The sequence below is a fragment of the Populus euphratica genome, unplaced genomic scaffold (assembly GCF_000495115.2).
Source record: "Populus euphratica unplaced genomic scaffold, PopEup_1.0 scaffold88.1, whole genome shotgun sequence".
In the NCBI taxonomy this organism is placed as follows: Eukaryota; Viridiplantae; Streptophyta; class Magnoliopsida; order Malpighiales; family Salicaceae; genus Populus; species Populus euphratica.
The window spans coordinates 448,726-463,119 of NW_011499956.1; the positions used below are offsets into that span (position 1 = coordinate 448,726).

General features: G+C 28.6%; 1 protein-coding gene across 1 annotated transcript; it reads left to right on the top strand.

Moving 5' to 3' along the window:
* Positions 1-1,959: 1,959 nt before the first annotated feature.
* LOC105138347 (triosephosphate isomerase, cytosolic) lies at positions 1,960-7,026 on the top strand. The gene is made up of 9 exons (XM_011044404.1): positions 1,960-2,128; positions 2,284-2,359; positions 2,888-3,011; positions 3,525-3,609; positions 3,763-3,895; positions 4,170-4,264; positions 5,073-5,151; positions 6,511-6,593; positions 6,705-7,026. The coding sequence occupies exons 1-9, from the start codon at positions 2,090-2,092 to the stop codon at positions 6,753-6,755; spliced, it is 765 nt and encodes a 254-aa protein (XP_011042706.1). The 5' UTR covers positions 1,960-2,089; the 3' UTR covers positions 6,756-7,026.
* Positions 7,027-14,394: the final 7,368 nt, after the last annotated feature.

Consider the following 14,394-nt stretch of genomic DNA (forward strand, 5'->3'; position numbering starts at 1 on the left):
GGAAACAGCGAAGGCTTCGACTGTACAAGACCAGCACCTGCAAAACGGGTGTACCTCATCTAGTTACATTGCAATAAAATACTGAAAGAGTGAGCGTTTTTTTTCTATAGCACCTCTCTCATAATTCGGATTCACACAATAAATTTACTAAATTATTCTTGAAAGAGAGAAACATAAAGGCTGGCTCTAGGAGTATTTTTTAAATTTTTATATGGGATATATTTGATATTATAAAATTAATCTAAGATATATATATATATATATATATATATATATATATATGTTTTTTCCTCTCTTGATTGTCTAGTGTGAAGTCTGAAATGGAGGGCAAAGTCCGAAATACTCTTGATTACCCTTGTGAAGTCTAGCATTTTGGACTTTTAAAATCTCGTTGTATTATTTCAATTAGGGACTTATTGTTTTTATTATTCTGTATTTATTTTAAAATTATTTTATGTTTTTTTTTAATTTTATTCTTTATCATTTTATTTTATTTTATTTTATTTTTATATTAAATTTGGTACCTTTTCTTTTAATTAATATTTATTTTTTCTTTTCATCCTTCTTCTAATTTATTTTCTTTTCAATTTCATACATGTTTTTTGTTTTTTAATTGGATTCTATTTTTTTTCATTATAATTTTTTTATTTATTTATTTTCTTAATTTATTTATTTTCAAATTTATCTTTTATTGTTTAATTTTATTTGATTTTCATATGAAATTTTATTCTTATTTTTTCAATCCTAGTTTTTAATTAAACCCGATTTAGGGGTTGTTCCCGAAGAAATCCTAGGTCACGAATAGAGTGAGTTGATCAAGGTTAAATCTTCATTCTTTTAAACCTAATCCGAGAGTTTACCCAAGTAACTCCTAGAATACAAGTTAAATAAGTTGATTAGAGTTGCTCAGATATGCTAATTTGTTTATTAAGCAAGAATATCAAAATTATATTTTTTTTATAAAGATTTAACAAATAAAATCAACGAGTTTTAAAAAAAATTAACAAAAAAATTTAGTTCTTCTTTGATCATGGTTGTTCATTAAAAAAAAATTAATTTAATTCTTTGACATTTAGTTTATTAAAGATTTTGCTTTATAATTTTTTTAAATTTGCTTTCTATAAAGTGTTGTCAGCCTCGTAATCGAGGTCATAAGTTTAGAATATTAGCTTTAGTGAACTTCTATTATTTTAGCATTTTTTTAATTCTGTTTTCTAATATTTGGTTGATTACAAATTAGTTTTTATTATTTTTTTTTCATTTTATTTTATTTGAGATTATCCTGATTTCATATTTTAAGTTGCAAATTTGATATGTTATTTAGGGTCTTTTTATGTTGTTATTTTTTTATATCCTGGATGTCAATTTTTTATTAATTTGATTTATTTATTGTTATTACTTTTTAAAAATATTTTTAAATTAGCTGAGATTATTAAATTTAATCCACTCAATAACCAAATTCTAATTTTTTTTTAACTTTTTCAAAAAAAATTCATCCGCAACATATAATGTAGCTTAAACTACCTACTTAGAGTTACTAAAACTTAATCTCTTATCTTTATCAATGGAAATTCTTACTACCTCTCTAAATCTCAAAAAAAAAAATTAATAATCTTTTCCTCTATTATCCACCCTAAAATAATAAATACATGGTGAGGATGAAAAACGTTGAATTAAATTAATTAAATTTTAAAAAGTATAGCTCAATTAATTATATTTTAAATTTATTTTTTAAAAATTATTAATTTAAATCCTATAAATTTTACAAATATAAAAAATTTATATAATTATTAATTTTTAAATTCATAAAATTAATTAAGTTGCAGTTAAATTGACGGAACATCCAAATAAAAAAAAAAAAAACCCATAATAAGCGGAGTAGAGAAGTTAATAAAGGAAAATGAGGGTCAACAAAAAAAAATGACATCAGACAAAACTTGTGCCAGTCACCTCAATAGGTTCAGACACTATCAATAAAGGCAAGGCACTGGTTGTGTCAAGCTGACTCATCCGTAATAAGCGGCTCTCTCTCTCTCTCTTTTCTCAATTCACTGTCTCGTTTTCATCGCGGAACACAATCGACTCAACTATGGTCAGAAAATTCTTCGTCGGCGGCAACTGGAAATGTGTATGCTCTCTTTTATTTACTTTACCATTACTTGTTACTGTTGCTCTTTTTTTTATCATAATTTGTGATCGCCATAAATACTTAGACTGTATTTCCGACATGGATTTTGGGTCTTAATTGAGATTAATTTGCTTTTTTTTTCGTCGGGGTTGCAGAATGGGACCGCTGAGGAGGTGAAGAAGATTGTTACCGTGTTAAACGAAGCTGAGGTTCCATCTGAGGATGTTGTCGGCAAGTTTTTTTAAGTCATATTTATAACTCTGCATCAGTTACATACATTTAGTGAAATCTGACATTGTTTGAAAAGTAGAATTCAACTCAACTTGAATTTGGACTTGTGATTTTGTTTGAACCCCACGTTACTGTTTGCAATCAAAGCTTGATTTGGGATCATTGAATTTGATGCATTGGAAATCCATTAATCTTCTCATGATTTTTCCTCTTGTTTTTTTCTTTTTGAAATGGAAGTGAACAGATATTTTGAATCTTTTGCAACAAAAAGAAGGGCACAATTTGATTTTATACACTGAAGCCATGCATGTCAGCGGCCACGCGTCGGCCTAAGTTGTCATTACCTAACTTCATTTTATATTTAGGATTTAAACCAATATGGAGTTCCTTTATTTACTTCATTCCTAAATTCATTTTATATCAAGAAGTTGCTGTTTTTCTCCGTGAGCTGTGTGCTGTACTCTAATTTTGTTCACATTGCTCTAGTTTCTGATGGTGCAGTGGGCCTTTCTTTCTTTTTACTTGCAGAGGTTGTTGTGAGCCCTCCATTTGTGTTTCTTCCTGTGGTAAAAGGTTTACTACGACCTGATTTCCAAGTAGCCGCCCAAAATTGCTGGGTTCGCAAAGGTGGTGCTTTTACTGGAGAGATTAGGTATGCCAATGCTCGTTTAATCTGTATTTGGGTCAAACCATAAAGGTGCTGGTTCTAGTCTTGAGACTGTGACTACCAATTGCCATTTCATGTAAAAATGCTAAAGATAAGGACTATCTCCATTTCCCCCTTCCTAGTGCCCCATTTCATTGGGACTGTGACTACCAATTGCCATCGCTTTATGGGCTAATATACAATATCATCTGAACAGTATTTTTATATATCTTTGTGGTTATCAATGTCATGTCTGTGACTAATAGTTTGTGGTGTTTGGATGGGAAAGAAGAATCCCAATTGGTTGACATGTTATGGTTATAAGATATGGTATAACAGTGTTGTATGAACAGGTTAAATTTTAAGACAATCTTTAGCTAGAGAGGGACAGGTTTTATTTTTTGTTTTGAATATCTGTTCCTGAGAACTTTTACTTTCTAAGTACTAACAATATATTTGATCTTTTTACTCTCATTTTTGTTGCCTGACTATTGGGAAGTCTATGTCTCTTGTGGACAGCGCTGAGATGCTCGTGAATTTGGGCATTCCCTGGGTGATTCTTGGCCATTCTGAACGAAGATCTCTGTTAAATGAGTCAAGTGAGGTAAACTATATGATATTGATGTGCATATCTTATGCACTGAACATATGCTGTTTAGCATGTACAACTATACCTTGTATTAAGCTTTTTCTTTATTGGTGTTTCAACTGTATATTTCTGTATTTTTAAACCATATTCATATCCCTGCATCTGTAGTTTGTTGGAGACAAAGTTGCTTATGCACTTTCTTTAGGCTTGAAAGTGATTGCATGTGTCGGTGAGACACTTCAGCAGAGAGAGTCAGGATCTACAATGGCTGTTGTGGCTGCACAAACAAAAGCAATTGCAGGTAATTCCCTATTGTTGGGGTAACAGTTTGTCAATTAAATTTTTTGGTAATGTTGGTTCTGTATCGATTCAAGAATGCTTACTTGTAGGCCATGCTTATAGAGAAGTTATTGCATAGCTAGTTTGTAATGATGCCTTGCATTAGTAGAAAACTAAACTAGGTCCTTCTCAACAAAGGAAAAATAAATCTTTCCCAGAATACCTTTTCATTTATACCTTGATTTAAATAACTATTCATTCTTTCTTTGTTTTTATTGTGTCATATTCTCCTGCAGCTAAAGTTTCATATTGGGACAATGTTGTTTTGGCCTATGAGCCAGTTTGGGCCATCGGTACAGGAAAGGTTGCAACACCGGCTCAGGCCCAAGAAGTAAGTATTAAATCGGTTCAGTTGTCCTGCTGATATTTACACTCGCAAATTTGTTACACTTGAGCTCTTGTATTCTCTACAGTGTCATTGACAATTTTTGAAGTTGTTTGTGTGAGATTGTTATATCAACAAAAACTATTATTTATATCAACTTAAAATTATTGGCTTCTGCAGTCTATCAGCCAGAACTGTTATTTATATCAACTGTTTTGTGAGATCAACATTGTGATAGCTGAAAGGTTATACATGTTATACTTGAGCTCTTGTATTCTCTAAAGTGTCATTGACAATTTTTGAAGTTGTTCATGTGAGAATGTTATATCAACAAAAACTATTATTTATATCAACTTAAAATTATTGGCTTCTTCAGTCTATCAGCCGGAGCTGTTATTTATATCAACTGTTTTGTGAGATCGGCACTGTGATAGCTGAAAGATTATACATGTTTTTGTAATGCTCTCATAGCTGTGTGATCTTCATCTAAGCAGTCTATATGATGGACTCTGGTTGAATGATGATAAGCAGCTTAAATACTTCTTGACATGCATGTGTCTGTAACTCCTTCCCTCTCTCAATTTCCCTAGTCTTTTGGAACAATGTCGAGTAGCTTAACTAATTAGGCTAGGTGACATGTACCCAAATTCTTGTCAAGTCTAAAGCTGCTGCTAGCACGCACACACAAAAAAGTATTTGTTCCATAAATTATTTTACCAACCCACCCATACCATCTGTTGTGTCCATTTCATTGCTAAAATAATCTATCTGAATCATTTTTCATATTGTTTACATTATTCATTGGATATGCCAGGTCCATCTTGAATTGAGGAAATGGCTCCATGACAATGTTGGTGCTGAAGTTGCTGTGTCAACTAGAATTATCTATGGAGGTAACTTTGTCTATTTTTCACTCATTATGAGAACTTTTGCTGTTGTTAGGTGTTAATGGATACTCACTAGAAAGTTTCCCATGCAGTGTTGTGTATGTTTGGCCACAGTCCTTTTTGTAGACAACTATTGCTCAAACCATGTATTCTTGAGAATTTTATGGTAAAATTCACACAAGATATCATCAATGGGAAAATTAATACTTACATATATATATTGATGCCTGAAATTAATAGGCCTTGGTTTGGATTTCAAAGCCTAATCTTGTTTGATTCAACTTTGATTAATGACTATCTTTTAAAATAAATTGGTCTTAATTTGAAATATCCACTGTAGTCTTTAAATTTATCAATTTTGAAACAAGGTTCTTAAAAATGTGCTATTATTTTTCTTGTTATATTTTATTTTTAAGTTCATTTAAAAAGATTAAATGTATATTAAGTTATTTTCAATTTCAAAACCCAAAAAATAAAAAATAAAAATCCCAAAACAAGCCAAAATCAAAGCCTCTTGGCATAAGTCAAAGTCCAAAGCTCAAAATGCTTTCAAAATCCCAAAACAAGCCAAAATCAAAGCCAAGATGCTTTAAAGCTTTAAAAAATTATCAAAGTCCAAAGCTCAAACCCAAGACTGAAGTTTAAAAACAAAGTCAAAGCTCAAAATGCTTTCAAGGGCATAAAAACAAAAGGGAAGCTGGGTAGAGAAAGGACAGGATGACAAGTCACGATTGAAAACTATCAAGCTCTTGTATATACAGTAATGTTGGTATTATTATTAATGTAACAATAAAATTATAAAATGGCAATAACGGCTCTTATTGGAGACAGCAAATAACTCTCCAAATAAATATTGCTTACTCCTCGAAAGTTACAATATCGAATAATAATTCAAAACAAGCTGTTTTCATTCACTGTCTAGATAAAGTTGCCCCTTCCTCCAATCTCCCAGGACTAAATTATCTTGCTAAGCCCACCCTCTTGTCCATTCTTTGCTTGAATTGCATAATTGTGTTCCTGTGCATGCTCGTTCCATTCTGGTACTGCTGTTTGTTAAATGCCACTCTCTCAACACTTCTTTAATAATGGCGAAGGCAAAGGTCTAAAAAGGAGGTCTGAACTGAACTTTAACATTTGAATGAGACTGTTCCTCGCCATTATCATGTTTTATTAGCAAGTATTTAGTTAAGTTTTGTATTTGAAAAATTACAACCCTGAACAACTTTGATCTGGAAACTGAAGCATCTGCACCCTACTGCTTTCATTCTTCTTATCATCTTTTTTACTCTCTAATTAGATTGGTAAACCTGTGACGTTTAAATTCTTGCTGAAACTGACTCATGCATCATCTGCACGTGTTTGTAGGTTCTGTAAATGGAGCAAACTGCAAAGAGTTGGCAGGACAACCAGATGTTGATGGATTTCTAGTTGGTGGAGCTTCTCTCAAGGTGACTTGCTCGCTTGCTTTCTTTCTTATAGCATCACCATTCTTTCTCGCTTGCTTTCTTATTTTAATACTCTGTTGTTTGGCTCTTTACCCATCTTTTCATTTTTGCCAGCCGGAGTTCATTGATATCATCAAATCTGCAACAGTGAAGAGTCAACTGTGAAGAAGATAAATTGGTAGAACTGTCATACTTGGTTCTTCTCCTGCGTTGCCTTCAGTGTAGCTAGCATTCCTGTGCGCTGACCACTCTGGAACAGATAGTTACCTTTGCCATTATGGTTCCAAAACATAATAAATCGAATCTGTCACCAGATCCTGGTCTGAACTGCTGAGGATTCGCGGTGTTATGTGGTTTTGATTCTGATTCTTGATTTTCTTGGATTTTCTTGGTTATGGTTTAAGTTTTATCTTGAGTTATTAATTGCAGTTTTTTATTCGGCAGTAAATCTTTATCCTACAGCCATGTTACGCAAAAACCTGCTGATTTTCGTGGCATTGATTATTTGCATCTTGAGTCTAAATATATACTCCAGGGCTTCATATAGGATTTGAAATCATAGAAACATACTTTTTATACGTTATCCTGGTTATCCTGTGGGTGAGAACATCAGTCCAGTTGTAAAGGTAATGTCAGTCCACTGTTAGAACTCGAGATGTTAGCTATTATAGTCGTTCGGCATCAGTTTGAATGTTGTAATGCTGATCGAATTCCCACGTTGTCGGCTTCGGGTTTGAGCAAGGTGCCAGATTCTTGCTCTGCACAGTGCACGGCCTGGATCATAATTTTTTTAACATGAAAAAAATGTACAGCAATTGTTAATTTTATACATGAAAAAAATGTACAGCAATTGTTAATGTTTTTCTTCTTTCCAGTGGAAAAGGAGTTTTAGATTAGATTGATTTGAAATTATTTGATCAATTTCATGATTCAAAATCAATCTTAATAAAATATATAATATAATTTGACTTGACATGATAAATATTCAAGATATTATTATTTATTTTATAAATATTAAAATATTAATATATTGAATAGATTTAAGTATGTAAGTTAACTATGAGATTACTATGAAAATTATTGTAATAAATTGAATATAGAATTTGAAGGATTAAAAAAAGGTTTCTAAAAATATTTATAAAACATATAGATTTTTTTTGAGTGTTTTCAAAATATTTTTTTATTTATAAATATATTAAAATGATATTATTTTATTTTTTAATAAATTTTAAATATTTTTGACAGCGAAAAAAATCACGTTCTACGTAGGGCATCATTATTAGTGCCCGTCCATGTCGCTACCGAGCCCAGTCACAGAAGTGCCACTCTTTTGACTAATCTCTTACTCATTCTGTCTGTGGATAATATAATCAAACACCTCCTCATCTATTGTCTCGCTATCTCGTCTCTTTATTATGATCAACTGTCTCAAAACTCAAAGCCCTAAATTCCACCTTTCTCTTTAGGGTTTGAAATCCTGGGAGATAAGAAGCTCCATCTTTTGAAGATTTAGTCCACATTATTATTATTAATTCCATTCTCTGAGTAATCATGAAGTATAGATGCTTTAATCCGATGTTCTTAGATATGTATTGAATACTTTACATATGCATTCAAACCAGTAAATAAATATATCCAGATGCTTTGAAAATCGTGCATATTTATTAGCACAATCTCAATCGTTCTTGTTTATTACTTTTTAATAGTTTGTCCATATTTTAATTTTACAATGTCGAACTAAGTTATTTGTATGGTATGAAATACAAGGACCAAACACGATTGATTATTGTTGAAGAAAATAAAAAATATATGATCTCAAGATTCTTATTACGAGTCTTGATAAAAATAACTTGTTGTTTGGCGTAACATTTTAAATAGTTTTATTTAGTTCTAAATTTAAAGACGTTTTTTTTTCCAGTGGAAAAGGAGTTTTAGATTAGATTGATTTGAAATTATTTGATCAATTTCATGATTCAAAATCAATCTTAATAAAAATATAATATAATTTGACTTGACTTGATAAATATTCAAGATATTATTATTTATTTTATAAATATTAAAATATTAATATATTGAATAGATTTAAGTATGTAAGTTAACTATGAGATTACTATGAAAATTATTGTAATAAATTGAATATAGAATTTGAAGGATTAAAAAAAGGTTTCTAAAAATATTTATAAAACATATAGATTTTTTTTGAGTGTTTTCAAAATATTTTTTTATTTATAAATATATTAAAATGATATTATTTTATTTTTTAATAAATTTTAAATATTTTTGACAGCGAAAAAAATCACGTTCTACGTAGGGCATCATTATTAGTGCCCGTCCATGTCGCTACCGAGCCCAGTCACAGAAGTGCCACTCTTTTGACTAATCTCTTACTCATTCTGTCTGTGGATAATATAATCAAACACCTCCTCATCTATTGTCTCGCTATCTCGTCTCTTTATTATGATCAACTGTCTCAAAACTCAAAGCCCTAAATTCCACCTTTCTCTTTAGGGTTTGAAATCCTGGGAGATAAGAAGCTCCATCTTTTGAAGATTTAGTCCACATTATTATTATTAATTCCATTCTCTGAGTAATCATGAAGTATAGATGCTTTAATCCGATGTTCTTAGATATGTATCGAATACTTTTCAATTGTATTCAAACCAGTAAATAAATATATCCAGATGCTTTGAAAATCGTGCATATTTATTAGCACAATCTCAATCGTTCTTGTTTATTACTTTTTAATAGTTTGTCCATATTTTAATTTTACAATATCGAACTAAGTTATTTGTATGGTATGAAATACAAGGACCAAACACGATGATTATTGTTGAAGAAAATAAAAAATATATAATCTCAAGATTCTTATTACGAGTCTTGATAAAAATAACTTGTTGTTTGGCATAACATTTTAAATAGTTTTATTTAGATCCAAATACATTGTTGAGGTTTTTATTGTATTTTGTTTTTAAAGAATCTGATTTGTTTAATAGTACATTAAAACTTTTATTCTATATTGCGCTTGCTAGGTATTAATCTTAACATTTTATTTTTTAATTTATTTTTTATGAAGATATCATGATATAAAAAAAATCTTGTTAGGTTCATGCTCAATTTTGCATGAAAAAATTAAAAATACAAGGATTAAAATTGATAAAAAAATAAAAAAAATATGTGGGTTTTTTTCTTTGATGGTATTGTTCATCTAGCACCTTTTTAAAAAAAACACCTCTAAGATTTGTCAAAATTATTTTTTATCCTTTTAGTTTTTAGCTTTTAAACCTTTGTTTAAAAAATTATTTTATTTACATTTTAATTTCTGAACTTTGAGAAAGAAAGGAATCATAGTAAAATGATGAAGGGGAGAAAAATCAATTGATTGCTTATTATTCCATGAACAAAAGCCCAACTTTGGTGTTAGCATGTTCCTTCCAACGGGAGGAGTGCAATTGAGCTTTCATATTACCACAAAAAAATAAACAAGGGTTGGGAAATTTTTTTATGATCTAATTTTATGTTTTTAAATTGATTTTTAAATTTTAAATTGAGAAATTAATTTGTTGATGTTTTAAAGTTACTTATTGAGTGTCTTTAGATGAAAATAAATTTAAAATAATTTTTTAATTCAAAAAATCCAAGTTGGATTTTTTGATTACCTTTATGCATTGTTTGCTTTATTTAAATAAAAAATAAATGACATGTTTTCCTCACTGAGAGAAAAATTAAAAGGCTACGAACATGATGGTTTTTCTTTTTGTTTGCTAACACGCTAGCTCTATTCTTTTAGCCTAAAAACCAGATACCTTTTTATGCCTTTTCTTTTCTAAAAAAACTCATTATTTTTTCTATAAATTTTTTATTTTTATAAAAATAAATTATAAAAAAATATTATTAAACATGATCAGTCCATAATTTAAATTATAATTTTGATAAATTAATTTAATTTAATATATATCAATTTAAAACATCATTTTAATTTTAAAGAAGCATTAAATCAACATTTTTTTTTATTGTTTTTGTTAGATAAAGTCGGTTTTTGACCTAGTAGACTAGCTTGTAAGGCTTGCGATATTATATTAAATCAACTCTTATCTGATTTACTTTGAAACCTAACTTGATTTAGAAGCAGAAATAATAAATTTTTATATTAAAGCGACAAACTTTGTTAAATTTAATAATATCATTAAAAAATACTCTCTACTTCAACATGCGAGTAGCATACTAGTTATAAAAAATAATATATTGTAACTCTATACACATCTCATCTTCATTGAAATTAGTAAAATTATATATTTATTATCGACAAAAAAACTAGTAAAGCTTATAATTTGGGGTAAAATTATTCTTTTCAAATGATGTATTACTCATTACAAGATTGATATGAGAAAAAATAATTGAGATACCTTCTATAACTATAAAATAACTATTTTTCCCGGCCAATGATACAACAACTTAGATCACCTACCTAGTTATATCTAAACACGTTTAAATACCAAAGTTATTAAAGATTTTGATTCGATCTATAATAATCTCTTCCCGAAGGGCGACTTAAGACGCTAATTATAGTTAACGCAGCTTAAGAGCGGAGCCGGTCCAAATGGGAGCTATTATTTAGCAAGACTTTTCAGCTGACAAGTCAAATAAATTGGATAATGACAACTAAGCTTTGTATTATTGTATATATTATTGCTGTATTAATTACTTTAGTAATATGTTTTGAAAGTAGTCTACTTGTTTGTAAAATTATTTCATGGGAAGCTTCTACACGTCATTCATTCATTCTTTCTTTCTTTAATTTTTTTTAATTTTAGTGATAATGGAGGCGACAGCACTGACCATGGTCCTGGGCCTGTCGTTGACCGTATACATAACGCCCGCAACGCAAGCCATACATCAACTCACACGTCAGTAATTTTTGTTTGCAAAAGTGAAGTTTTGGATTGCACCCACAAAGTCCCTCGTTAGGCACGTCACCACTCACCAGCTTATTTGGTTCCAGATTTTATTTAAAGATTCACCCTGAGAGTTTTCCAATTAAAAAAAATATGTGACATTATAGATAATATATTTTTATATGATAAATTATTTATATTTATATTTTTAAAACAAAAAAATTCAGAATCTCGTATTTTTGTTGTATTCAGAGTTAATTTCAATGCATGAAAACTCCCTATTATTAAAAAAAATCCCATGGAAGTAAAAAGACAATGCGATGCCTTGATAATTCACATGGCCACAATACACTCATGAAGTGATTGTCACTGCAGGATGCTTTTAGGCTTGAATACAACTAGGGAGATGTCACTGCAGGATGCTTTTAGGCTTGAAATAGACGCTACAACTAGGGCGATCATTTAAAAAAAATTATTTAAAAATATATTAAAATAATATTTTTTTTATTTTTTAAAATTTATTTTTAACATAATCATATTAAAAACAATCAAAAAAATAAATAAAAACATTAATTTTAAATAAAAAATTCATTTTTCTTAAAATATTGTTTGAAACACAGTTGCAAACAGCCTCTTAACATGTATCAAAATTTTATTTTATTTATTTTAGTATAAGTTTGAAAAAGATGGGAGAAAGTCATCAAATTACAGGAAAAAAAAGATAAAGTTATTGACTAGTACATTTATAATAACAAGAAATTATATCATGTTGTCCACGTGTTTCTTTAAATTATAAAAGTTATATTTGGGGCATTTTATAATATTCATTTTGTTAGAAAAAACAAATCAAGACTAAAAAGATTTTTTTAATTCAGGTTGGTTTTATATTTTTAATTAGTTTTCATTAATTTAAGCTCAATGATCTTTTAATCAAGTTCTCTATAATGTTTTTTTGTTTTGTATTTCCAGAGAATATATATATATATATAACATTGTAAACGTATTAATTAAAGTGAATGGTATTGAATGCATGGACAAAATTTCTATTTTTTTAGCATTGACCAAAAATAAAATTAAGTTGACTCGTGAAGAAGCTGGCGCATGACTAGCACATAAAAGGCAAAATATTTCTACCCATTGCCATCTTCAAAAGGTGGAAATTTCCATGAAAGATGGTCTTAATCACAACCTTGAAAACACGTCCTCTAAACCATAAAGGGCTCTGTATAGTTCTTACGTGCGATATTTCATCACAGCACAACACGTGCGAGGAAGAGCATGAGCTTGTAATTGCATCCACAGAGAGTAAAAGCAGAAAGGATCCCTTCTTTACCATTCTCTGCTTGCCTTTTTTAGGTTCCGTACAATTCATCTAATATTTAAATTATTAGATTTGCACAAGTTTCAGAACTCTCTCTTATCAATTAACAAAAAAAAAAGTTTTTTTTATAAAAAAACAATCTTTCATGATTTTCCCAGTAAACGTGTTTATTTTTTAATAAAGATAAATTAATTTTATTTTTGTAATAAAACACAATTCATTGAATAAAATAATCTATAACTTCTCCATTATGTAATGTATTTAAATCTCATTCTAAGAGCTTTTCACCTAAAAATAAGAAATATTTAAGAAATTATATGTTTTTTTTACTGTTCTAAAAAACAAAAAAGAATATTGCCATGTATGATGGATGTAGCAACAAGTTTCGCAATCTAAGACCACATTATACGTCAATAAATTCTACGCAATCACCCATGACAATTTTTTAAATATAATCACAGATATGAATAATTATTGTAAGTAATCTCCCTAAAAAGAAATCCAAGGACCATCTCATGAAATTTTATTTCATTTAATGTATTTTTATATAATATTAATTTTTTTTTGAAGGATTGCATTTAAAAAACCGCCCTCAACACTTATTAATCTACTAATTTTATTTTATTATATGTCTGTTTAAAAGTATAATTATGTTATTTTTTAAATAATTTTTTATATTAAAATATATTAAAATAATAGGAGTAAAACAATTCAAAATATTATAAAAAAAAATTATTAAAAAAATAATTTTTTTTGTGCACCTTCCTGTGGTTCTGAACGAACGACGGAAATGTGACTCTCGGCTTCGATTAGACATAAAAACTAAAATTACACTGTCAGCGTATTAATTAAAGTGACAAGGAGCGCCGTGTACGGGAGACTATTCCTTAATATAGATTGTACTAGATCTTTCGCCAACATTTGTCACGAGTTTTTGATTCTTTCTTTTCTTTAACGTAAAAAAAATATGTTTAAGCTATACTAATATTTCTTCCCAAACAAATTTCATTTCATGTGGCTAAATCGTGATTACATGTTTAAAATCAAATTAAACAGCTGATAAAAATATATTTTAATTTAAAATATATATTTAATTTAATATTTTTTAAATAAATATTAAAACAATAATATATTGAATGGATTTTGATGAATTTGATAATTTGTATACTAAATTATGAGATGATAATTATTTTATAAAAATTAAACTAAAATAAATTATAAAACTTAATTTCTTGAAACTAAAATAAATTATAAAATTTAATTTGTCAAATTATAAAATTAAAAAAATCTTTATCCTAAAAAATACAATAAAATAATTTGAATTTACTCGAGTTAATTTAGTAAATACAATGTTAAAATATAAAAATAAAAAGAAATAATTATAAAAAAATATAAAAAAATAACATGAATCAATCCCGGTTAATATTCCAAGCCTACTATCTAGATAATGAAATCATGATAACACAATAAAAAACATATTAAAATAAATTATAAAACTTAATTTTTAATCAATTTAATATTAAAAGATAAAAATTAAATTAAAAAACACACAAAAAATGACTCGGGTCATGAATATATAACAACCTTACAA

What these genes read in the sequence shown, in the direction of transcription:
- LOC105138347 (XM_011044404.1), top strand. Translation starts at nt 2,090, where the DNA reads ATGGTCAGAAAATTCTTCGTCGGCGGCAACTGGAAATGT. An exon ending in CACCGGCTCAGGCCCAAGAA is followed by an intron (nt 4,265 to 5,072) that starts GTAAGTATTAAA and finishes TGGATATGCCAG; the next exon opens with GTCCATCTTGAATTGAGGAA. An exon ending in AACTAGAATTATCTATGGAG is followed by an intron (nt 5,152 to 6,510) that starts GTAACTTTGTCT and finishes ACGTGTTTGTAG; the next exon opens with GTTCTGTAAATGGAGCAAAC.